Here is a 26,197-nt window from a genome sequence, read left to right as displayed (position 1 = left end):
GGCGAGTCGTTTACGTGGTAACAAACGAACGAGTGCCCGGATTGCTTCCGTAACGGCCACTCCCTGCATGACCCAGTGCATTGACGCAGGATTTATTTTGCACTAGCATGCTAACGTGCTAATGCTATGTTAACGTGCTAACATGTATAACTTGTTTCTGCACACTCCTACCGATGATGGGATTGATATTAACAACCCAAGTGCAATTTGTAATTAAAAGACGTGTCACATGAAGTGTGAAGCCTTCCTGTGCATAGAAAAGTTATTTCTTCTTTAAACTTATCTGGGATTTTCTTTTTTACCTTTTTTTTTAAATAAGCAGTACTTTCATTTAGAACGAGTGCTTTGTTTCATTAATCTACAAGTTAGCATAATTGCCTATTTAAAAATTTTAAAAAAGCACTGTAACTTTTTTGATGGGGCTGTGCTTAAATTATGCTTTTTACTGCTGTTAGTTGAGGGTGAGCTGTGCAGTTTGGATGGGAGGTTGCTGTCCTGTTTCTTTATTTCTCTGCAGTGACGCATATCCCAGTTCCACCCCCTCCCCTACCAAACCCCCTCAGCCCCCATGGGCTCAGTCTGGGGAGAATCAAATGCAATCATTGCAGGAGTCAATCACCCGGCTCATCCTGTTCCCCAGGAGCGTGTGAGCGTGAGCGTTTTTTTTTTTCTCGCCATTCCCAGTACTCACGGGAACACGGTCTTTATCTTGCTCCGCCCCTCGCTGAGCCTCCGGTCGAGTCGCCTCGCCGTTTCAGTGGAACCGTTTAAGCCGAGAAGGCTTTTCAACAAGTCACTTTACCCCCCCCCCCCCCCCCCCCCCCCCCCCCCCCCCCCCCCCCCCTCCCCCCCCCCCCCCCCCCCCCCCCCCCCCCCCCCCCCCCCCCCACCCCCCCCCCCGCTCCAGGAATGTTACATGAAACATTTGTCATTTTCCCACCATTTCATGTCCACTGCTCACCTGGTACCATCAGAAAAAGTTGGGCAAAATGGATAAAATGCTTCCAAATCATTTTGACTGCTATGGATATTAAGGATGCAGCACAGAAGCAGGTATTTGACATTTTCACCATTCTGGACACTGGAGGAAGTGGAAGACTTTTCTCGAAAGGGAAACATTGATTTTGAAGTTTTCAAATTCAGACAGTGTGCACAAAAGCAAAATTAAACGTCTGGTGAATTTCACGTGCATTTCCATGCTCTTGCCACGTCCTGCAAATTCGCAAACTCTGATCCTCAAATTAGACGTCAGATAATCCAACATTGTTCATCCAGTAAACTCAGACAAAACAAATTGACCGATGACAAAATGGACTTACCAAAACTGCTCAAAACAGGACGGATTAATGAGGCAGCTTAACTCCAGGCACAGGAAATGGAGAAAACACTTAATAGCAGTAAAATGGGGCTGCAGTAAAAAAAAGCCTTCTAGCTTTGAGCCACAGTGTAAAGAAAATGGGACGTGCCTCTCAGCAGCTTGATGTGAAAAATATGTTTTAACTGCGGGGGATCATTTCCTCATGAAACACAATGTCCCGCTGTTTTGTAAAAATCTGTTGCCACCCTCACCCAGACCATGGACCACAATCCATAGAAACTGGAGGTTCTTCAGATCCTGGTCTCAGTGCACTTCGACATGAGTGTGACGATCAAAGACGAACTTACCTTCACACTGGGATCCAGGAGTGATCCTGGATCCAGGCCTCCCTTCCATAGCTGCATCGAGGCGAACCGTCCACGTCAGTGGATTACTTCTTGATGTTCAATTCGCCAACAGAGCATCTGTAAATGTCATGGACTTTTGCGCCTTCTCTATCTTTGCCCGGTGATAATACTCTCCACAATACGACTATTAGAATTTGTGCCCATGGCTCACACACACCACTTCCCATGCGAGAACAGTTTCAATTGCAGCTCACCTGCAAGGGGAAGGCCATTATGTCCACCATTTATATTGTGAACGAGACTGCGGTACCGGTCATCAGCTGCCAGACAGCTCTTGCTCTGGATCTGGTGTGCCTAGTGAACAGTGTTGGCAGGGCAACTGTTTCTCAAGAGAAGTATCCTTTGAGGTATTTGAGGCAAACTGAAGGGACATCTGGTGAAATTACACGTGACATACTGTGGCCGTTTCATTCAGGACCTTGCCACCACGATGCAGCCCCTTCAGAGAACTGATGAAGTAGGACCATCTCTGGGAGTGGACTGCTCAACACCAGTCTGTGTGTGACTCTTTAAAACACAAACTCAGCAGCACCCTGGCCGTGGCCTACTTCAGCCCCTCAGAGGACACTGAGGCTATCCTGGACGCTAGCCCAGTGGGTCTGGGTGCAGTTTTGTCCTACTTACATTGCCTACAACCCTGAGGAAACCCAGGGCTGACAGCACCTGAATCAGACCTCTGCTTATGGGGCAGCAGACTCATTGTCCCAGCATCTGTAGATCTATGTGGAGTAGAAATCGCCCATGAGAGCCATCAGGGATCCGTCATGACAAAAAAAATTACTGTTCGAAAAGGTGTGGTTCCCAGGCATTAATTTGAAAGTTGAAGACCGCATGAAAGACTGTAGACTGTCTCCTCTGCTAAGCAGTGACTAACTCAATGGTTCAAGCACCATTACGGATGGCTCTGCTTCCAGCTGCCCCTTGGACTGATGTGAGCATTGACTTTTGTTTTAGGCATGGTCACATGGAGGAAAACAAGTTTATTTAGATTAGGGAGGAAAACATGCTTATCTGCCTCTCTAACTTCCAACTCGGTAATGATGCTCCTGTGAATACGGGTTCGCGTATGACTGGAGTGTACTGAAATAATAGGCAGCAGACCCTGGAGAGCAAGACTATCTACTGCTGCTAGGCATTCATCTAATTATTTTCTGACATTAAGACCTTCTATCCGAGCAGGTAATGGTGCTGCTCATCCGGGAATCTAGCAAATAATGTTTCTGCACCATGAAGAAGGGACTTTAACCTGAAAAATATGTTTTTATGGGTACCAAATCCTACAGCTGAAGCAGGAAGCCCTAACTAAGGGTACTCCATCTGGTAAGTGGAACATCCAGACTATGAATAAATATCCCGGACTATGACCCCTCTATTCTTTATATGAAATAACACTAGGATCTATCTGGACACTGACTCAAACAGCTATCCCAGAGCAGCTACACTTCTGGCTAGTGAACCTATCGGGAGGTAACCCAATTACACTGTTACCCCAGAACCACATAAAAGGCCAATACACTGATTGGTCCGTGCAGAGATGCACACTCCGGTCAACGTATGTGCGAACCATGTACTTTAGATGCACCGTAAAGGGAAATTGTTATAATGATGCAATATGACAGGTGAGGATAAGTAAGGATAGGCAGTACTGACAATGCTGAAAGGTAAGGATTGATATAAGGCTAATACACTGATTGGTCCATGCAGAGATGCACACTCTGGTGAACATATATGCGAACCAAGTACTTTAGATGCACCGTAAAGGGAAATTGTTTATAATGATGCAATATGACAGGTAGGGATAAGTATGGATAGGCAGTACTGACAATGCTGAAAGGTAAGCATTTTATCAGCAAAACAATACAAATAAAGACTGCTACTCTATGAGAGGAGAAAAAAACATACATCCAGTAACATACACCAGGTTTGTATTTGTGCTGTTGGGATCCACTTACACTTTTGTCCCTTGCCTAATGGAAGCTACCTGTTGGTGGTGATGCATGACTATCCACGCTTTCCAGAGGTTGAGCAAGGTGTCCACTTTGTCAGCTGGAGCAGTCGTATTCCAAAACCGGATTAGATTATCTCCTCGTTCGTTTGGCATACCGGCAGTAGTCATAACAGATAACGGTCCTCCACTCAATGGTGAACACTTTTCTCAGTTTGCCTCGTACTCACAGTACAATCACACCTTGCTGGCTGTAAGAAAACAGGGAAGTGGGATGCACTCACGCAGACTCTATAAAGATGACACCGCGTTGCCATAATGGAGAACAGGGATGTCCAGCAGGGCCTCGATTGCATTCTTTGTCTCTACGGGGGCCACACCGCACTGCTCCCCTTAGGAAACCAGCAGCCGCAGCTAACTCTGTCCAATCAGCAGCTACGCGTCAGGCTTCCCCAGTCCTCCCGTTTCACATGCTGACAAACTCGTGAGACCCAGAGACACGCGGGCCAAGAGGAAAATGAGAGCCCGTCGCGCACCTCCCCCGCATCGCCGTTGGTGATTGGCTCCTCTCTCAGCGGCCCCTGTCTCGCTGACAGATTCCCCCAGAGCCCCTCCGTGTCACACCAGGCTCCAAGGGACAATGATTACAGCGCAATGCGGTCAGCGGACAGTGACAGGGAATGTGTCCCATTTCAAATCCCCCCCCCCCCCCCCCGCCCCCGCCGGGCACTGTATCGTCTTGCCAAGTCCCTGTGGCCCCGGTCCATTTCAGACCCCTGCACCCCCCCTGGGACACCCCACAGGGCATCGGTGCTCCCTGAGGCACCGAACAGCCTGCGTTACCCTCGAAAACCTCAACGGTTGTCAGTCGAGCTCAGTGCTTTCAAGGCTTCGTCCTGAATTGACGGTGACGGTGAAAAAAACAAATCGAAAAAGAATTAAAAGGTGGAACGACAAGAAAAACTGTGACTTTTTTGTTTTGGTGCCTGTTTCTCTTTGTGTTGTTGATTTACATACTTAAGATGCTCTGCTATAGGTTGAATGTGATGTGTTCAGAAATACAGTTCTGCACTGTTAGTGTGCGCATACTTTCCGTACGCATTGGTATTTTCCCTAGACAGCTATAATATATTCATAGTTAAGCTGTTTGTTCAGGATGCAGTGTTCAGAATATTTGGGTCACACCTTTAACTGTCCACTTTTATTCATATTATGCAATATGCATGCACCTTGTCAAAATGGTGGTCAAAAATGACCCACCCTCGCCAGACCATCTGCGATAAAGCTTCTTCAATTAATTTTAATTCATAAAACAATATTTTTAATGTAAAAACATGTCACTCATCAATAAATAACTGTTTTCCTACTTCACAGTCCAGAGAGACTGTTCCTTCAGTGTACACCACTCATTTTTTTTTTTTTTTTTACAAAAAAAGCATCATAATTATTTATACTTTTTGTTGTTGTTGCTGTAATAGATGTGTGGCACTGAACTTTGATTTTGACTTCATAACTGCAGAGTTATAAAGGACTCACAAGATAGTGTTTGCAGCCTGACGGCATACCACTTTCATGAAAATATTAAAAAGGCTAGTGATTAACTTTTTGTAATGATTGGGTCACTCCAAGAAAAGTAATCAAAATTGATGCTGAATAAAATATATTTTGGCGGTGTTTCAACTCGAGGTAAAGTCATTTTGGGCAAGGATATATAAAAGAATAAAAGAGCCTTTATTTGCATAAACGTCTTGTGAATTTCACCCCAGAATACACCCGCTACAGAAGTGTAGGGAGTGTACAGGTTTCTGGAGGGGGTGAGCTCCCCGGAGCTCCCCGCGGGAGTGTGGGGGGGTGGTGGGGGGGGTGGAGACTCCCTGCGGGAGTGTGGGGGGATGGTGGGGGGGGTGGTGGGGGGGGTGGAGGCTCCCCGCGGGAGTGTGGGGGGTGGTGGGGGGGGGGTGGAGGCTCCCCGCGGGAGTGTGGTGGGGGGGTGGGGGGGGGGGGGTGGAGGCTCCCCGCGGGAGTGTGGGGGGGTGGTGGGGGTGGTGGGGGTGGGTGGAGGCCGACGGAGAGGCCCGTGATTTGTGTCCCTCTCCCCGCTCTGTGTTATTAGACCAGCACCGTTCCCCCGGGGCGCACATCTTAATGAAAAATTGAGGCAGATTTATAGCGCCTCTCAGGACGTATATACTGTTCAGTCCGTTAAGTGCAGAAGGGCTCGTTGGGAAGGCGCGGGGCGTTCTGGGAAACGGAGTCCAGTCGATCGCCGGGGCAGTCGGGCAAATGAGCTCGGCCGCATGAGGAGGTGTTCCAGCACTGGGCGTCTCTGGTTGGGGGGGGCACGGGGGGGGTGGGGGTGTATGCAGGCCCAGATGAGAGGTGCTGGGTGTCTTGGGGTGCGGGGGGGGCTCAGGAGGGTTGGGGGTGTATAAACGTCCAGATGAGAGGTGCTGGGTGTCTTGGGGGGGGGGGGGGCACGGGGGGGGCTCCGGGGGGTTGGGGGTGTATACAGGCCCAGATGAGAGATGCTGGGTGTCTTGGGGGGGGGGGGCACGGGGGGGGCTCAGGAGGGTTGGGGGTGTATACAGGCCCAGATGAGAGATGCTGGGTGTCTTGGGGGGGGGGGGCACGGGGGGGCTCAGGAGGGTTGGGGGTGTATACAGGCCCAGATGAGAGATGCTGGGTGTCTTGGGGAGGGGGGGGGGGAGGGGCACAGGAGGGTTGGGGGTGTATACAGGCCCAGATGAGAGGTGCTGGGTGTCTTGGGGGGGGGGGGGGGGAGGGGCACAGGAGGGTTGGGGGTGTATGCAGGCCCAGATGAGAGGTGCTGGGTGTCTTGGGGTGCGGGGGGGGCTCAGGAGGGTTGGGGGTGTATAAACGTCCAGATGAGAGGTGCTGGGTGTCTTGGGGGGGGGGGGGCACGGGGGGGGCTCAGGAGGGTTGGGGGTGTATACACGTCCAGATGAGAGGTGCTTGGTGCTGGTACAGGGAGAGGAGAAGGGAGGGAGGGGAAGCCTGAGGAGGAGGAGGAGGTGGAAGGGGGAGGTGGAGGAGGACGTACTCTGCTCTCGGGGCTTTCTGACAGTGATGAATCCCCGCGCCCGAACGTCACCGGCGTGTGACGCACGCCTGTCTGCGCTCCGCTCCTCCCGCGCCCACCGCGTGATGGAGAGAGGCAGGGAAATAAAAATCTGTCTCCCGCCCTCTGCTCTGTCCTCACGGCCCCGTGTCCTGCTCAGTGTGTGTGTGTGTGTGAGGGTGAGGGTGTGGGGTGGGGGGGGGGGGGTTAGGGGCTTATTGATCGTCTGGGGAAACTACATCATAAAGCAGGTGGATTTATCGGGGAGGCCTGTGGTCTGGGGAAGTGGAGGGAAGGGGGGGGGGGGGCGGCGGCGGCGGCGGCTGGGGTGTTTGTCTGGCCCACGCGTGATGGATGGGGCCTAAGAGCTCCACGCCCTGCTGCATCATAAAGGCGCGAAAATCCGCCCTTTAAAATCAATTCTCCCATTTGCGTCGCCGCCCCCCCCCGGGCGGCATTCCGCGGGGCCCCGCGGCCCAGGTCGGGGGGGGTTAGGGGGCGGGTGATTTAAATACCGGATCCGGTGGGTGGCCCCCCCCCACTTGTGGGTGCAGGCTAAGTGGCTCTGGAACGCCTGTCCCCACAGGTGGCGGGCAGGCGGGGGGGCGGGCAGCGGGGACGAGCAGCAGCGAAGCGAGCCGCGCGCGTGCCCGCCATCCCGGGGAGCAGGGGGAGCGTTTCGGAACGCCGGCGGCGCCCGCCGCTTAACCTTCGCGTCCGGATCGATTAGGAAATTAGGATTTAACGCCCACGCCGCCCCGCCGCCGAATTCCGCTCGGTCGCGCCCGTCTGACAGCTAATCTTCCCCTAATTGAGCCGGAGAGGACCCCGCATTAGCGGCGGAGTTTGGGGATCGCCGCGTTCATGAGGAACCGTGTTCCGCCATAAACTCCGCCTCCCAACTGAAGTTCGCTGCAGTGGATTGTGGTCAAAACGGTGGTCGAATGAGTTAAACAGGCTTAGTTATGTACATTGCAGTGCGGAACTGTTCTGAACGCTTCATTAAAAAGAGGGGCAGGTTACCTACGGAGTGCTGCGAAGCGTTGATCTTTAAAGTTATGATGAGAGTTTACGTCCCGATTTGCATTCTGGAGCCAAAGCGAGATGAACCGAGCCGTGGATTGAATTTGTTTTTTGGCGAGTCGTAGAGTAGACGGACCTGCTGTTCTAAGAGGCAGGGTTCCGTGTCTGTGTGTTCATACTCATGAGCGTCGATCTCTGGGATCCATTTTTTACTGGGGTCCATTTTTCACTGGGATCCGTTTTAATGTCTCTGCAGCCAGCAGATGGGCCTTTCACACCTGCGGGGCCACGGGCCCAGAGGGCCCCAACCGCGGCCAGTGCGCCAACTCCTACCGCAGCAGCAACGTCAACGTCTCCGTGGTGACCGAGGGGCCCCTCAAGGGCGTGCAGGTGTGGAGCGTCCCCGAGACGAGGACGTACAGGTGAGAACCGTTTCTGTCCAGGTGAACACAGGTGAGAACCGTTTCTGTCCAGGTGAACACAGGTGAGAACCGTTTCTGTCCAGGTGAACACAGGTGGACACACACAGTGAAACACACTTACATACACACACGCGCACACACACACACACCTACACACAACACACACACACGCACTCACACGCGCACACACACACACACACGCGCACACACAACACTCACACACTCACACACTCACACACACACACACGCACACACACTCACACACCTACACACACACACACACACGCGCACACGCACACACACGCACACACACTCACACACACACACTCACACGCACACGCACACACACAACACTCACACACTCACACACACGCGCACACACACAACACTCACACACTCACACGCACACACACTCACACACGCACGCGCACACACACACACACACACACGCACACGTGTCCACACACACACACACACACACACAAACTCAAGCTAAATATGTCTTTTACTGATCAGGGTCTTTAGAGACTGCGCTGTAATTACACATATTGATAGGTGGTATGATTGATTCATTATTCATGATTAATCAAGTTGTTTCACATCGTGCTTCAGTGAATGGGTTACAAAATTCACAATGAACAATCACAAACCTGCCAACTACTTCTCAGCATTTTCAAGTACTTCAGTCTTTGAATGCCTGACCTAAAATAAAATACAAATCAGACTTCTCAGTCAGATAATTGATGCGTATGGAACAATTACAGCATGAAAACTTTTTAAGGTCATTAAGTAGTAAACAGCTTAGTTCTTGAAGTTAGTTATTCGAGTTTGGGAGCTGGAAATCTGAGAAATATGAAAAGACCCAATGCACTCAGGTCTCAGGTGTGACTCAGGTTTGAAATTGTACGCAAAAACCCCTGATCAGATGAATTTTAGTTTATATGTTTGGTGTGTGAGTTACACACAGATGTGCGGGGAATCTTGACATTTGTTGAGCCTGTTCCACACACTGATAGAAGGCCAGTTCATTCAGAGAATCTCAGAAATAATTTATCTTGGCAAGAAATTTATGTGTATGCATGATTGTGCTTGTTTGTGTGTGTGCGTGCCTTTGTGCATGTGTGTGTGTGTGTGTGTGTGTTGTTTAAACAGGATCACAGGTTGTGGGGCTGCAGGCGGTCGCAGCGTATTGGCCAATACCAGGTCACATGGTGTCTACATGATGGCTGACTTCCTGCTGCAGAAGGATGAACTGCTGTACATCCTGGTGGGACAGCAAGGAGAGGACGCCTGTCCCAACGTGAGAGTCCACCTTTAACACACACACGCATGTAACTACACACGCACACACGCACACACAGACGCTGCCAGCGTCTGCCCGTCCTCTCCAGAGAGTGTGGGTTTAACCTGGGTCTGACCTGGGTCTGCCCGCGTTTGGCCCATCCTCTCCAGAGAGTGTGGATTTAACCTGGGTCTGACCTGGGTCTGCCCGCATTTGGCCTGGTCTCTCCAGAGAGCGTGGATTTAACCTGGGTCTGACCTGGGTCTGCCCGCGTTTGGCCCGTCCCCTGCTCCAGAGAGTGTGGGTTTAACCTGGGTCTGACCTGGGTCTGCCCGCGTTTGGCCCGTCCCCTCCAGAGAGTGTGGGTTTAACCTGGGTCTGACCTGGGTCTGCCCGAGTTTGGCCTGGTCTCTCTAGAGAGTGTGGGTTTAACCTGGGTCTGACCTGGGTCTGCCCGCGTTTGGCCCGTCCCTTCCAGAGAGTGTGGGTTTAACCTGGGTCTGACCTGGGTCTGCCCGCGTTTGGCCCGTCCCCTGCTCCAGAGAGTGTGGGTTTAACCTGGGTCTGACCTGGGTCTGCCCGCGTTTGGCCCGTCCCCTCCAGAGAGTGTGGGTTTAACCTGGGTCTGACCTGGGTCTGCCCGCGTTTGGCCTGGTCTCTCCAGAGAGTGTGGGTTTAACCTGGGTCTGACCTGGGTCTGCCCGCGTTTGGCCTGGTCTCTCCAGAGAGTGTGGGTTTAACCTGGGTCTGACCTGGGTCTGCCCGCGTTTGGCCCGTCCCCTGCTCCAGAGAGTGTGGATTTAACCTGGGTCTGACCTGGGTCTGCCCGCGTTTGGCCCGTCCCCTGCTCCAGAGAGCGTGTGAGGTCCTCCAGTCTCCTCATGCGCCCCTCTCAGAGGACGGCCTGTCAAACCGAAGGGCCAGATCAGAAAGTTTGATTATTTCTCAAAATGTCAAGAGCTGTGAAGGAGACTGATGCTCTCCATTCTGAGGCTTTTGCAGACATCATGTCTCCTAGCAACAAGCATATCTGTCATGACAATTCTGTCACTCCCAAGTGCAAACAAAAAAAAAAAAAAGAGCTTCAATGAAACAAAAAAAAACACCTCTAAACAAAGTAATAAAAACGATCGTAGCCGCAGCATAAAGGGCGTAGATTCAAATGCAAACAAATCCTTGGGTGGAGAGAGTCTGCCGTGTGTGGAATGTCAAAGGCAAATTTAAACAGTGGAGTCTTTCCCCCCCCCCCCCCAGGCTGACCGTGCCCTCAACAAGATCTGCACGGACCAGACATACAACAAAACTCTGGGCCGGCCGGGCGGAGGTGGCGGGGGAGGCGGGGCCACCTACGTCTTCAAGGTAAGGGTTTTCGATGGCGGGCTTGCCGTCGTTCGGTCGCGGATATCGGTGAGACCGCAGCCCGCCAAGCTGAGCTTCCTGGCCTTTCAGATGGAGAAGGGCGTCCCTGTGCCCCTGCTCATCGCAGCCGGTGGCGGGGGGCGGGGCTACCAGAGCAGCCAATCAGAAAGCCAGATAGAGGATTTGGACAGAGACCCCCGGGTTCCAGGGCGCAATGGCCGCTCAGGAGCTGCAGGTAAGCTCGCACCTTGACAAAACACCTGAAAGAGGACAGAGTTTGGACAGGGGTGTGATGTACACTCTGGAGCTGCAGTGAAGTGTGTGTGTGTGCGTGCATGTTTGAGTGCGTGTGTGTGTGTGTGCGTGCATGTTTGAGTGCGTGTGTGTGTGTGTGCGTCTGCGTGCATGTGTGTGTGTGTGTGTGTGCGTATGTGTCCATGTGCATGTGTGCGTGAGTGGGTGCACGTGTGTGTTCATATTTTCTAGGGAGTTTTTGCCTTGCCTCACCTCTGGCTTGCTTTGTGGGAGTTCACAGGAGGCCAGGGCGCGCTGTAAAATGTACCGCAACAAATCCTTGGCAAATCCCACAACATAAATCCCTTTTTGATTGATTGATTAATGGTTAGGCGGCTGCACTTGCCTAACCACTAATTGCCTCTTGGGCTCCCAGGCGGAGCCCTGCCCTGTGTCTTTGAGCGGGGTTCTTAACCCCGAATTACTCCGGCGAGTATCCAGCTGAGTAAATGGCCCGCTTAGAAGAGCGTAAACGGGTGCGAGCTGTTTTCGGATACGAGCTCCCGCTACCTGCGTAAGTGGGAAAGCGCGGCGGCTCGGCTGGCTGGAGGCGTCTGTATTCTGTATTCGCGGCTCTCTCCCCCACGGCGCGCTCGGTCTGCAGTAAAAGCAGGACGTTTTTTTTTATTTTTTATATATATCGTCAGCCGGCTGCCAGGTTTCAGGTGCTTGACATTTAGCCGCACGCCCCCGCCACCCCCCCCGCCCCCCGCCGCCGCCAGCCTCGATTCACCCGTCCCTCCATCCCCCTCTCATTTACGACGCCGCGCGCCGCCGCGCTCCTCTGTCCAGCTGTCTCTTCCGCCTGCCCGACCCATCAGTTAGCGGGACGCGGATCGCCCCCGGACGTCCCGCGCCCCACGTCCCGCGCCTGCGCCCTGGTGGAAAAAGAACAGGGTTTTTTTTTGGTTTTTTTTCCCGTGACTCTTTTTTCATTCATTTTTTTTTTGTGTTGCTACTCTTAGCTCTGTTCTTAGCGCTGTTTATTATTCGCTAATTACACGTCCGTCTCCGGCGGGATGCATCGACCGGAATGCTTAACGATCCGGCGGGACGGGCTTCCGGGGTCCGTGTGGCCGCGGCGAGAGTCGGGCGAAACCGAAGGATTTTCTGTCCCCGGATGGCTCTGTTTTTGTTTTGGAATGGATTTATCTGCACCCCCCATACCCCCCCCCCCCAATGGGGCAATGGGAAAAGCACTTAGGCCAAAATAGAAACAGTTTTTGGGATTAATTGAGCGCTTGCATGGAAACGAGAGTGCTGGCCCGCCTTAAATAGAAAAGGAGCTGCTGGCCATCAACTCAGCAGCTGTCCTGCAGTGACTAGCTGTTTTCTGATATCACATGTGTGTGTGTGTGTGTGTGTGTGTGTGTGTGTGTGCGTGTGTGTGCTTGTGTGTGTGTGCTTGTGTGTGCGTGTGTGTGTGTGTGCGTGTGTGCGTGTGTGTGTGTGTGTGTGTGTGTGTGTGTGCTTGTGTGTGCGTCTGTGTGCGTGTGTGTGTGTGCTTGTGTGTGTGCGTGTGTGTGTGTGCTTGTGTGTGTGCTTGTGTGTGTGCGTGTGTGTGTGCGTGTGTGTGTGTGCTTGTGTGTGTGTGTGTGCTTGTGCGTGTGTGTGTGCGTGTGCGTGTGTGTGTGTGTGTGTGTGTGTCTGTGTGCTTGTGTGTGCGCGCATGAACGCGTATGTTCAGTATTTAATGTGGGTGCCTGTCTCGCAGGTGGGGGCGGCGGCTGGAATGACACTCTTCCTGTGGCTCGTGGGGGGAGACCTCTTCTGCTGGGGAGCCAGGGGGGGCAGGCCTGTCAGTACGGCTGGCCAACCAGGGGGGGCTTCGGCGGAGGGGGAGGAGCCTGTTCCTCAGGCGGTGGAGGAGGGGGTTACAGAGGTAGGTGCGCTCTTTCTTAGCGACGGCCTTCTCCATCAGTCTGATAAATCTAAAGGTCATCTCAGCTAGACTGATACGGCCCACAGAAGCCCACAAGCGCACACACACACACACACACACACACACACCTCTCTGTCTTTATATCTCTCCCGGTCTACAGAAACGAGCTCCAGGGACCTCAGTGCTTTTGTAGCGTGTGTTCAATCACCAGACAATTTAGACCTGGGAAGCAGGCTGTGTTGATTCTGCACAATCAATGGCCTAAATTATAAATTTAAGAGCTGAAACACACCGCAGGCCAGCAAAACGCTGTGTCCCTCCAGGGGGGCCAATTTCAGATTCTTACCTTATCTGCCCCCCCCCCCCCGTGCGATTCCCGAGCCGGTTCCGTTTCGGCGGCTGAAATTCCCTGTGTCGGCCCCTAGGTGGCAGCACGCCAGCGGAGAACGACCCGAGGAAGGACGGGAAGGACGGATCTTCCTTCATCGGCCCCGACGGCGTGACCTTCATCGAGCCGCTGAAAGGTAGCTTACATAAGAGCTCGCGCCGAGCCCCCCCCCGCTCCAGCTGTCGGGCCGCTTTGGGGGGGGGAGGGGGGGGGTGCGGGAGCTCACCTGTGGGAGACGCAGAGCGGTTAAATAAACTCACGGTGACGGGGAGACTGGGAAGGCGGGAAGACGGGAAGCCCCGGAAAGTTCCGCACATTGAGGCAAATGGAGCGCGAAGTTAACGAGGGTCGGGGGAGAGCGGAGTCTTTCAGAGGGAGAGAGGGGCTGTTACCTCGCTCGCCCACGCTCAGAGCACACCGTAATTCCGCCCTCTGGTGTCCCCCCTTCCTCTCTTTCTTCTCCTCCCTCCCACCCTCCCTCACTCCTTCCCCCAATCCCCCCCTCCCTCCCTCCTTCCATCCCTCCCCCATCCCTCCCTCCCTCCCGCTGTCCCCTCCCCCCCCTTGTCCCTCCCTCCCCCCCCCCCTTCCATCCTTCCCTCTCTCCCCTCCCCCCCTCCCTCCCTCCCTCCCCAGGCATGGAGAGCCACGGGGAGGTGGTCATCGCCCCGGCGCAGAACTGCAGCCACTGTGAGTCGGGCGAGTGTCACGAGACGGACGAGCAGACGGTGTGCCTGTGCTACGAGGACCTGGTCCTGGACCAGGACGGAGTGTCCTGCATCAACCACACAGGTAGCAGGCCCCGCCCCCACACTGCCCGCCCCCGCCGAGGTCACTTCCTCAATTAACGAAAAAAAGTGTTTCTGGGGTGTGCTCAAAATGGACTTGGGAAATGAGAATTCAAACTTTCCTGGTACATATGTGATATTATTACATCGCGTTTGCGTTTAAAAGTGTTTGTGTAGTTTAAAACATTTTATAGGTCATTAGTATCATAAGTGTGCACGTATCAACCGTAAAACTATCAGCAGCTGCTGAATCCCTAATAAAAGCCAGTCAGTTCGGCTAGCCAGGAACGCAAACATAAAAATGAGAATAAAATCCAGATTCCAAAAAAACAGCCAGGTCTCTATCTAGCGGCAGGGCTTACTCACATGGTAGGCAATTAAAGGCCTGGGCTATTCATCGGATTTTTACTGCATATTATATTGGGCTGAGAAGACAGTAAAAGGCTAACAGTCCTCAGTTCTGTCCACGGCATTGCAGTCTCGGGCACTGAACAGAACATGCTGCGTCCTCCAAGGTGTGGGATCACAAATACGTGAGTAGAATATTCTTAACTGGGCATTCTAATGCTGACGTCACAATCACCACTGGCGACTGAAAGCAGTGGAGTTCTAGAACACTGAAAAAAAATAAAGATTCCGAAAAACCTACTCCTGAAAGGGTTAAAAGGGGGATATACGCAGACACTTTACACCCCTGTGCCTCTCATAACACATGAGATGAGCTCGGGCGAGATGGGCTGCTTAGCATTCAGAGGGTAATAGATTTGCATCCCAGGAGGGGGAGGCCGCTTCTTTATCCTTAAGCAGTACATCCCCGTACGTCAATTCCAGTGAAAATCACAAACAGGCGGGAGAATGCGCGGAGATTCACCGAGCCGGCTGCACGCGCACGCGTGTGGCCTGGAGACGGTCTAAGGCTGTAGGTGCAGATTAAATCTTGTGTTTATTTCGTAATTATGACATTGCTTTTCTGGCGTCGTGATTTGTAGCCGGTAATGATTTGTAGCATGTAGCCTGTAATGATTTGTAGCCTGTAGCCTGTAATTTGGTTGAAATCCACGGCGGCTCTCCGGGTATCCTGGGGCTGAGCACAAAAACACTGTCAGTTATTATGCTGTGAGTTACTGGCGGTTGATTGGATAAACACTGAGCGATCGTAATGAGTTTGTGCATTCCAGCAAATGATCCTGCATTATGAAGAGGTTAGGCCACACTGTAGCTTCCTCATGCCAAATAGCTGAATTAAACAGTAGGACTGTGTTTGGTCCTTAGCTCCTGTGGAAGCCTGGTTGCTGCCAGAATGGGTGATAGTGGCCAGTAGGGGGCACTCTTCCCTCTGCAGTCGTGGGACAGCGTGTCATTGAATGTTCGGTCCTTCAGATTGGACATTAAACTGAGGTTGTGATGCACTGTGGAGAGATCCTGCTGCAGGAGGATGCATTTCCTCCTTATGGCTCTCTGGCACCTCGTCATCTTATGCTGCTTTTTCTGAAACTGCTATTTCTCCAGGTGAGTCCCATTGAGATTTTAAAAAAGCCTCTCATTTTTAAGGTAGCCCGGGCCAATCTGCTCTACAGTTTACTGGCAGCACAGTCCCTTGCGTTCCTTACCCAGCGTGATTGCCAAGGTCGTCGCAGGTGTGCAGATTTCACAAGACACTGGCAGTCACTGCCAGGAGACCAGGCTAGCCCCAGTGCCTGATTTCTGGTCTTCCGGTGTGTGTGGTAATACGCTGCTGAGAGGAGTCTAGCAGTTTGTCATCCTGTAAACCCTCCCCTGGTGCATTGTGGGTCACGCTGTTGTCCCCCCCCACCCCCCACCTGCAGAGCGGAATCTCCTGACGCCTCACCTGCCTCTGTCCAAGCTGGCTCTGGGGCTGTCTGTGGGCACATCTGCACTGATCGCTGCTCTGCTGCTGGCTGTGTCTGGGGTTATGATCAGTGAGTAACACGCGCGCTTACACACACTCAAACACTCATACACACACACTCAAACACTCATACACACACACTCAAACACTCATACACACACACTCAAACACTCACACACATTCAAACACTCATACACACACACTCAAACACTCATACACACACACTCAAACACTCATACACACACACTCAAACACTCACACACACACCCTCAAACACTCATACACACACGCTCAAACACTCACACACACACACTCAAACACTCATACACACACACTCAAACACTCACACACACACGCTTAAACACGCACACACGCTCAAACACTCATACACACACACTCAAACACTCATACACACACGCTCAAACACTCACACACACACCCTCAAACACTCATACACACACGCTCAAACACTCACACACACACCCTCAAACACTCATACACACACGCTCAAACACTCACACACACACACTCAAACACTCATACACACACACTCAAACACTCATACACGCACACTCAAACACTCATACACACACACTCAAACACTCATACACACACACTCAAACACTCATACACACACACTCAAACACTCATACACACACGCTCAAACACTCACACACACACGCTCAAACACTCACACACACACACTCAAACACTCATACACACACACTCAAACACTCATACACACACACTCAAACACTCATACACACACTCAAACACTCATACACACACACTCAAACACTCATACACACACACTCAAACACTCATACACACGCACTCAAACACTCATACACACGCTCAAACACTCATACACACAGACTCAAACACGCACACACACACATAAACACGCACGCACACACACTCAAACACTCATACACACACTCAAACACTCATACACACACACTCAAACACTCATACACACACACTCAACCACTCATACACACGCACTCAAACACTCATACACACGCACTCAAACACTCATACACACACACTCAAACACTCATACACACACACTCAAACACTCATACACACGCACTCAAACACTCATACACACGCACTCAAACACTCATACACACACACTCAAACACTCATACACACACACTCAAACACTCATACACACGCACTCAAACACTCATACACACACACTCAAACACTCATACACACACACTCAAACACTCATACACACACACTCAAACACTCATACACACGCACTCAAACACTCATACACACGCTCAAACACTCATACACACACACTCATACACACACACCTAAACAGGCATGCACACACACTCAAACACTCATACACACACACTCAAACACTCATACACACACCTAAACAGGCAGGCACACACGCTTAGACACGCACTTAAACACACACACACATGCTCAAACATGCTCACACACACTTAAACATGCACGCACACACACGCTTACACACGCTCACACACGCTCAAACACGCACACACACACAGACACACACACACACACACACACACACATGCACTCGCATTCATAAAGACATCAATGCGTGATTCACAGTCAGGGATGAATTAAATCCAGTAGTGATGGATTTCATATTGATGGCAGCCTGACAGGGCTCATGCATTACTACTTTATTAAAAAAGAACACAATCATTTACAGCCCGCGTGTTTACAGCAATTCAGGGCAACTCAGCTGTCTTTTCTCTCTGATTGTGTGTGTGTGTTTGTGTGCATGTGTGTGCGTGTGCGTGTGTGTGTATGCATATGTGTATGCGTGTGTGTGTGCGTGCGTGCGTGTGTCTGTGTGTGTGTGTGTGTGTTTGTATATGTGTGTTTGTGTGTGTATATTTGCGTGTGTGTGTGTCTATGCGTATGTGTATGCGTGTGTGTGTGCGTGTGTCTGTGTGTGTGTGCGCATGTGTGTGTGTATGCGTATGTGTGTGTGTGTGCGTGCGTGCATCTGTGTGTGTGTGCGTATACGTGTGTTTGTGTGTGTATATTTGTGTGTGTGTGTGTGTGTATGTGTATGTGTATGCGTGTGTGTGCGTGTGTGCGTGCGTGTGTCTGTGTGTGTGTGTGTGTGTTTGTGTACGTGTGTTTGCGTGTGTATATTTGTGTGTCTGTGTGTGTGTGTGTGTGTGTGCGTATATGCGTGTTTGCGTGTGTATATTTGCGTGTGTGTGTGTGTGTGTGTGTGCGTATACGTGTGTTTGCGTGTGTATATTTGTGTGTGTGTGTGTGTGTTTGCGTGTGTATATTTGTGTGTGTGTGTGTGTGTTTGCGTGTGTATATTTGTGTGTGTGTGTGTGTGTGTACAGTGTACAGACGCAAGCACACGGAGCTGCAGGCTATCCAGCTGGAGCTGCAGAGTCCGGACTGCAAGCTGAGCAAGCTGAGGGCCTCCACCATCATGACCGACTACAACCCCAACTACTGCTTCGCCGGCAAGACCGCCTCCGTCACCGACCTGAAGGAGGTGCCCCGACGCAACATCTCCCTCACCAGGTCAGCAAAAACCGCCCCGCCTCCTCTCCCCCCCGGCAACGCTGCCGCCGCTCAAAGGTTTCCACGGGAACAACGCGCTGATCCAGGCCCACTGACCCAAAGCTATTCGTGGTTCTGTTTACTTGTGCATTCTTGTTTTTTTCTTTTCAGTTTTATTTTCCCTCAGGGCTTGCTATATGTGACCGCTCATGAAAATAAATGCTTTTTTGGCCATATATGGCAGTGACTGTGAAAGAATAGTTTCTTTGTGACTTCTTGTGACTCTCTACATGCGCTACATAGCTTTTTATTGGATTGATTGACGGCATGAAACAGTGGTGTAGGTGGCAAGAACATATGGTTTGGGTTAGGGTGTGTATACCACTCGTACTTCTGTTCACATATGTGTGTGTGTGTACGCATGTGTGCATGTATGCTTGTTTGTGTGTGCGCACTTAGGCCAAAATAGAAACAGTTTTTGGGATTAATTGAGCGCTTGCATGGAAACAGAGTGCTGGCCGGCCTTAAATAGAAAAGGAGCTGGCCATCAACTCAGCAGCTGTCTTGCAGTGACTAGCTGTTTTCTGATATCGCACGTGTGTGTGTGTGTGCGTGTGTGTGTGTGCGCGCATCTGTGTGTGTCTGTGTGTGCGTGTGCGTGTGTGTGTGTGTGTCCATGTGTGTGTTTGGGTGTGTGTGTGCGTGTATGTATATGTGTGCACATGTGTGTGTGTGTGTGTGTGTGTATTCCAGGGGTCTGGGGCACGGCGCGTTTGGGGAGGTGTACGAGGGCCTGGCTGTGGGGATCCCGGGAGAGCCCAGTCCCATGCAGGTAGCGGTGAAGGTAAGACCCCAGACTAGGCCCCAGACTGTCGGCTGTCTCAGACACTTGCCTGGCTGCTCATTGGCATGCCCAGCAAGACCCAAACCTGCGCCTGCAATCCAGGAGCACAGGGCTCCTAACCGGAGTAGCAAATAAATCCACCACTCCCCAAACCGCAGGAGCGGAAGCACAGCACTCCCAGGCAAAAGCACTGAGCAGATGGGCGCAGCTGAGAGCCAAGCCCCCCCGCCTCACCCAGCACGGTCCCCCTCGAGAGCCCATTTACCCTGGGCTTACTGACCTCGGCACACGGCCTGTAATGGCTTCTCTGTCCTGTTCCGCAGACGCTGCCTGAAGTGTGCTCTGAGCAGGACGAGCTGGACTTCCTCATGGAGGCGCTGATTATCAGGTCAGATGCATGAGCGAATGCATACACACACACACACACACACACACGCACACACAGGCATACACACGCACGCACACACACACACAGGCATACACACACACACACATACACACGTAGGCACACACGCACTCATGCACGCACGCACACACACACACAGGCATACACACACGCACGCACGCACACGCACACACACACATGCACACACACACAGGCATGCACACACACGCACGCACACACACGCAGGCATACACACACACACGCACACACACGCACACACACATGCACGCACGCACGCACCCACACACACAGGCATACACACACACACACGTAGGCACACACACACACACACTCATGCACACGCACAAGCACACACACACACACACACACAAACGCACACACACATGCATACACGCACACACACACGCACATGCACAAACACAAACACATACACCCACACACACACACACACACACAAACACAAACACACACGCACGGCAAGCACACACAGGCACACCATGTGGGCAGTCCATATTTCCTTTCAACTCAATTCAATAAAAACAATAGGGAATTTTTTTCACAAACAGTCATCAACATTTCAGAAATATGTTTTTCCATACCCATGTACAACCTTCAATCAAAACGGTGTTTTAAAGATGCTTTTTAGCGGGTGCTGTAGCATTTCTAGAACAAATAAATAAGCCTGCTAGCTTATTTACTTTTGCTAAATAAGCTGTCAGCGTGCCAGCGTGCCAGCGGGGCACCAGTTGATTGTCACTGCTGGGATTGAGAATGGCTTTGAAGCGCTGCCAGTCCGGCCACAGCGGGCAGCAGTGCATCCTCTTCCGAGCGTTCGCCTGTCTCTCTCTGACCTTCAGCGCTCTGCAGGGTCAGTCCGGTTTGTTTCCCACCCTCTCGGTAAAGACACCTATCAGGCCATCTCGCCAACGCCGCCTTCCATATTTCTGTTTCCTAGCATCTAGTAGGAGTCAGGAACATGCTTGTTGCCTGGCAACCAAACTGAAATTAGGTTTTGAAAATTGTCCTGCCTTCTCTGTTGCCTTTTTTCCTCGTGTGAAAGCATCTCCGTAACGAGCTAAGTAACTGACTAGGCAGTTGTGTTGCACTACTACCCTTCACTGAATATGCTGTTTTCATGGTGCAATAATTCTCAGTCTATTAATCTGTATGAGTATTTAGCATTAGTATATTCGTATTTTTTAAATTAAAGTTAGGCTGGGAGTATTGACCCCAGATGCCTCATTTTTTTAGTGGAAATAACATTTTACAGAAGTTACAATTGGATTGGTTCTAGCGAGCTTTTATCTGACATACCATATCTGATGAGTATTATCGGTTGTGGGGCGGTGTTTACCAAATCCCATCCCCTGTCCTTATCTCATATCAACCTGGTCAGGCGCATAGTAGAGCCTTAATGCTATCAACAGGCCGGTTCAAATCTCCTCCATCATGAGAACTAGTCAAATGGGCTGCAATTACAACTTAAACTTAACTTGGAAACTTAAAATAAGAAATGTGCTCCCCGGTGTTTTCCAAAAATGACAGTTGAATCCAGGGAGGGCAGTGAACTGTGTGACTTTAAAGAAGTGCAGAAATTTCCTGGCTGGCTGACTGTTCCCTGACACAAAAATGAAGATCTGAGGTTCCGTATCATTTAGACAAGAACCATTGCGAAGCTGACTTCAGCATATAATTCATGACTCTCTCCCTCCCTGCCCTTCTCTCAGTCCCTCTCTCTCTCCACTTTTTTCTTGCTCTCTCTTTTTCTTGCCTTTTGTCTCTGTATCTTCTGAATCCATTATTCTCTCTGTGTCTTGGCTCTCTATCAAAATCTTTTTCTTCTCTTTCTTTTCTCTCCCTTTCTCTCTCCCTCTCTGTCTCCCTCCCTCCTCTCCCCCCTCTCTCTGTTTCTGTTTCTTTCTCTCTCTCTCTCTCTTTCTCAATTTCAATTTCAAAGTGCTTTATTGGCATGGCAAATATAGGCACTTGTGTTGCCAAAGCAGAGGTTACAAAATATAACTATATACAGTATGTATCTGTGTGTGTGTGTGTGTGTGCAGTACGTTCAGCAGAACATAGTGCGCTGTATAGGAGTCAGCCTGTATGTATCTCTCTCTCTCTCTCTCTCTCTCTCTCTCTCTCTATAGTAAGTTCAGTCAGCAGAACATAGTGCGCTGTATAGGAGTGAGCCTGTATGTATCTCTCTCTCTCTCTCTCTCTCTCTATAGTAAGTTCAGTCAGCAGAACATAGTGCGCTGTATAGGAGTGAGCCTGTATGTATATCTCTCTCTCTCTCTCTCTCTCTCTCTCTATAGTAAGTTCAGTCAGCAGAACATAGTGCGCTGTATAGGAGTCAGCCTGCAGGCTCTGCCGCGCTTCATTCTGCTGGAGCTGATGGCGGGAGGAGACCTCAAGAGCTTCCTGAGGGAGACGCGCCCCAGACTGGTGAGCCTTAGTCACACGCACCGACGCACGCTCACACGCACGCATGCCCACACGCACACACTCACTCACTCACTCACACTCACTCACACACACACTCGCACACACTCACCATATACACGCACGCACTCACGCCACATACACACACACACGCACACACACACACACTCACCACATACACGCACGCACTCACGCCACATATACACACATACACACACATGCACACACTCACCACACACACACACTCACACTCACACTCACTCACCATATACAAGCACGCACTCACGCCACATACACACACACACATGCACACACACACACACTCACCACACACACACACACGCACACACACTCACTCACACATACACATGCACACACTCACCACATACACGCGCGCACTCACGCCACATACACACACATACAAACACATGCACGCACACACACAATCACCACACACACACACACAAATACACACACACACACACACACACACACACACACACACGCCTCGTGCCAGTCTCACTGTGCCACATGTGATAAGGCGTTCGCTGTAACTGACGGGCACGCCAGGCAGCGCCAGCTCAGACGCCGCTGGCGTTCTCAGCAGGAGGTCCGCTCAGGGAGGGGAGCTGCATTTACCGCACGTCTCTCCACCGTTTCTCCTGCCGCACATTTGAATTTCCGAAGCGAATCACGCCCTTTACCTCAGACCCGCCTGAGCTGATGTGATTGGTTAGCAAACACAGGCTTATCGTGGAGAGGCATAAGCCTGGCGTGTGACACCGGATGAGCCCTCGCCGCTCTGATCATTTTAAAAAACACCCTCAGTAGCCGTTCTGCGTCCCGCTCTCGAACCCTCAGCGCCAGGGGTGCGCAGCCCTGCTCCGGGGGTACTGCTAACTGATACTCCCCGCCCCTGCCAGCACAGCAACCTCCACTCAGGCAGAGACGAGGCCTGAAGTGATTCAGGCTCTTATCAGACAAGCGCTGATGCAAATGCTTCCCTCGCCTGGCCGTGCAGCTCACAGCCAATCAGGGAAAGGGGGAGGAGCCACCCTTTTAGAGGAAACCCCCAGGGTCTGAAGAAGATTGAGCCACTGCTTTTGATAGCCGGAGAAATGATATTCTTTTTTTTTTAAGCCACTTACAAACGCCTAATAACATAACTCGGTCCAGGAGAATGCAGGCAGTCCTATGCTCCACTGCACGCTCAGTCTGTTGCTGTCTTGAGAGAGCTACAGTTGGAAATATTCAATCTGTGGCACTCTGTGATTAAATTGACCCACCCCATGGCTGTGTTCTGTGTGGACCGAAGTGCTTTATCAGTGTTTGTTCCTGACTGAACAAGCTCATGCCAGTTTCAGTTTGCTGTATTGGAATACCCATCGTGCATTTCTCAAAGTATGTACACGAAAGACCTTTTGTACATCTACATGTGTACATTGGATACATGTAATATTACAAACAATTACGGTCTGTGCCTCCATCTGTCTGTATTCCAGTGACCTCTCTGACATCTGTCTGTCTATCTGACTTACTGTCTGTCTGTTTGTCTGACTGTCTGTCTCTCTGTTTGTGTGACTGTCTGTCTTTCTGTCTGTCTGTGTCTGACTGTCTGTCTCTGTCTGTGTGACTGTCTTTCTGTCTGTGTGTCTGACCGTCTGCGTGACTGTCTGTCTTTCTGTCTGTCTGTCTGTGTGCAGGAGCAGCCCTCCAGCCTGTCCATGGTGGACCTGCTGAATGTGGCACGGGACATTGCCCGGGGTTGTCAGTACCTGGAGGAGAACCAGTTCATTCACAGGTGAGAGTTACGCCCCCCCCCCCCCCACCGCCCCGCTTCCCCACCTGCTAATACAGGCTCCCCCATCCCCCTAACTCTGTCCCCAAACTCTGGCAACATGGATGAGGAAAATCAACCTGCAGAATAAATTCTTCATTAGTCCACCTAGAGATTGTGGTCAAAGAGGTGCAGCATTTTATTTAGATTAAAAATTTTTTTTTTTTTTTAAACCCTCATTTCAATCTGCATGAGACTGCCGGCCCGGTCCTTGGGCCCCTGATTTCATGGAGAGCGCTTATCGGGGTTCACTTGGGCGGGGGGGGGGGCAAGGGGGGGCCACGCCCCCGAAGCGCCGCGGCGCTGTCGGCAAACCGTCGGCAAGCCGCCGCCTAACCGCTGGCTGGTCCTCAGGCCGCTGCTCACGGGGAGCCTGCGGAAAGATCCGGACTCCCTCTGTTCTCTCGACGCTTTCATGTCGACTCTCTTTTTCATTTTTTTTTCAATTTATTTTATTTTATTTTATTTTATTTGCTGAATGTCGATTTCGTTTTTTTGCCGACGCTCCTCTCTCGCAACCCCGCAGGGACATCGCCGCCAGAAACTGCCTGCTGACCTGCAAAGGGCCGAGCAGGGTGGCCAAGATCGGGGACTTCGGCATGGCCCGGGACATTTACAGGTACGGGGGGCCGCAGGGCAGGCCTGCCCAAACGCCGCCGTCGCGACCGCAGCGCCCGTTTGACACCTTTACCCAACACCCGCGACGTCAGCAGACACTCAAACCAAAACAAAATAGATTTTTTAAAAACCAACATAGATTTATCTATACAGCTGGATGTTTTAGCTGAAGCAATTCAGGATAAGTACCTGTTTTCAGAGACAAAACTGCAGTACCCCACCTGGGGATTGAACTTGCAACCTCACATCCAGTTCCTAGCTACTATACTGCATTGCCACTGATCTCTAAACTGGAATGTCATCATATTTACAGAGACATAAATGTATATTATGCTGCTATTTAGTGAAATAAGAATGCTTAATAATTATACTGATTAGCCTGTGCTACCAAGGACACAGAAAACTGACAATGCTTATTTTAACTAAAGCTTGTCTGGGTTTATTTGCAGCCTAAATATTCCTACGTCCCCCTCCCCCCGTCCTTGTCCCCCGTATTATAAGTAGGCCGCTCATTTCTCTGTCCCGCAGCAGTTGGATCGCACTGCCGCTGCTGCGAAGCTTCGCAGACGCTTTGGGACGGTTACCGGGAACCCGAAAAAAGCGCCCGCCCGCGGTGCCTAAAAGCGAACGCGCCCCAGCCGTGTCCCGTCTCAAATTAAACTGTCACAGCTCCTCGCCCCAATATTGACACTGCGGCAGCCGGGGGGGAGGAGGGCCTCTTTTAGGAAGGAGTCGGGACAAAATGGCACTCGTCAGCAAAAAAAAGGAGCCGTAGTCAAAGCCTGTGCCCCCCTCCCCGCCTGGCCCCCTCCCCTCAGGATTCTTCAAAGTGTGGATTGGAAGGAAGGGAGGGGGAGGGGGGGGGGGGTTGGATGGTAAACAAACCGTATTTAGCTTACTGTGGAGCCCATTGTCAGGTCTTTTTTTGGTTTTATTTCAGTGGATTTCCGCTGCGCTTCTGTGTTAAAAAAAAAAAAAGATAAAAATAAGAAACTGAGAGAAGAAAAAAATAGCGGCGCTTCCGGTCTCTGCTTACGTGCGTGTGTGACTGGGAGGGCTGGCAGTGGGGGTAGGATGGGGTGGGGTGGGTGGGGTTTTGGGGGGATTGGAGTGCAGGAGTAAATTGGGGTTGTGGACTTCTTCAGCTTGTGAGCACTGTTACACCCCCAACCCCAGTGTTACTCAGGGAGGGGGGATGGGGGTGGGCGGTTTGCTGCAGCAGTGGGGATGGGCAAACCATTTCTAATACCCAGAAACACCAATAAAACATTAAGAAATTCAAGGATTAATGGGCATCAACCATCCGCCTGCCTGCGTGTCTCCTACCTCTCTCCTCTGCTCCAGAACCCTGCCGGGTCTTTCTTCCAGATCTCAGCCAGGACAGGGAAACGTAGCGCCATCGTGCCCTGTGTTCAGTCTCAGTCTAGAAAGAGCAGCGGGCGTTTCGCCGTACTCGTATCTTTTAATAAC

At 51.4% G+C, this 26,197-nt stretch overlaps 1 protein-coding gene across 1 annotated transcript in view; it reads left to right on the top strand.

The window, feature by feature from the left end:
* alk (ALK receptor tyrosine kinase) overlaps positions 1 to 26,197 on the top strand; it is a 349,900-nt gene that overhangs the window by 317,491 nt on the left and 6,212 nt on the right. Inside the window, exons 12-25 of the mRNA XM_035435053.1 lie at positions 8,029 to 8,194; positions 9,347 to 9,494; positions 10,731 to 10,835; positions 10,926 to 11,070; positions 12,844 to 13,011; positions 13,437 to 13,535; positions 14,036 to 14,191; positions 16,014 to 16,127; positions 18,415 to 18,601; positions 19,334 to 19,424; positions 19,748 to 19,812; positions 22,146 to 22,275; positions 23,976 to 24,073; positions 24,636 to 24,728. Of these exons, the coding sequence (XP_035290944.1) occupies positions 8,029 to 8,194; positions 9,347 to 9,494; positions 10,731 to 10,835; positions 10,926 to 11,070; positions 12,844 to 13,011; positions 13,437 to 13,535; positions 14,036 to 14,191; positions 16,014 to 16,127; positions 18,415 to 18,601; positions 19,334 to 19,424; positions 19,748 to 19,812; positions 22,146 to 22,275; positions 23,976 to 24,073; positions 24,636 to 24,728 (1,765 nt within the window). The remainder of the gene's footprint in view (positions 1 to 8,028; positions 8,195 to 9,346; positions 9,495 to 10,730; positions 10,836 to 10,925; positions 11,071 to 12,843; positions 13,012 to 13,436; positions 13,536 to 14,035; positions 14,192 to 16,013; positions 16,128 to 18,414; positions 18,602 to 19,333; positions 19,425 to 19,747; positions 19,813 to 22,145; positions 22,276 to 23,975; positions 24,074 to 24,635; positions 24,729 to 26,197) is intronic.

This window comes from Anguilla anguilla, chromosome 1, assembly GCF_013347855.1.
Source record: "Anguilla anguilla isolate fAngAng1 chromosome 1, fAngAng1.pri, whole genome shotgun sequence".
Classification (NCBI taxonomy): Eukaryota; Metazoa; Chordata; class Actinopteri; order Anguilliformes; family Anguillidae; genus Anguilla; species Anguilla anguilla.
The sequence above is the reverse complement of the archived record's forward strand: the minus strand, read 5'-3'. Positions and strand labels throughout refer to the sequence as shown.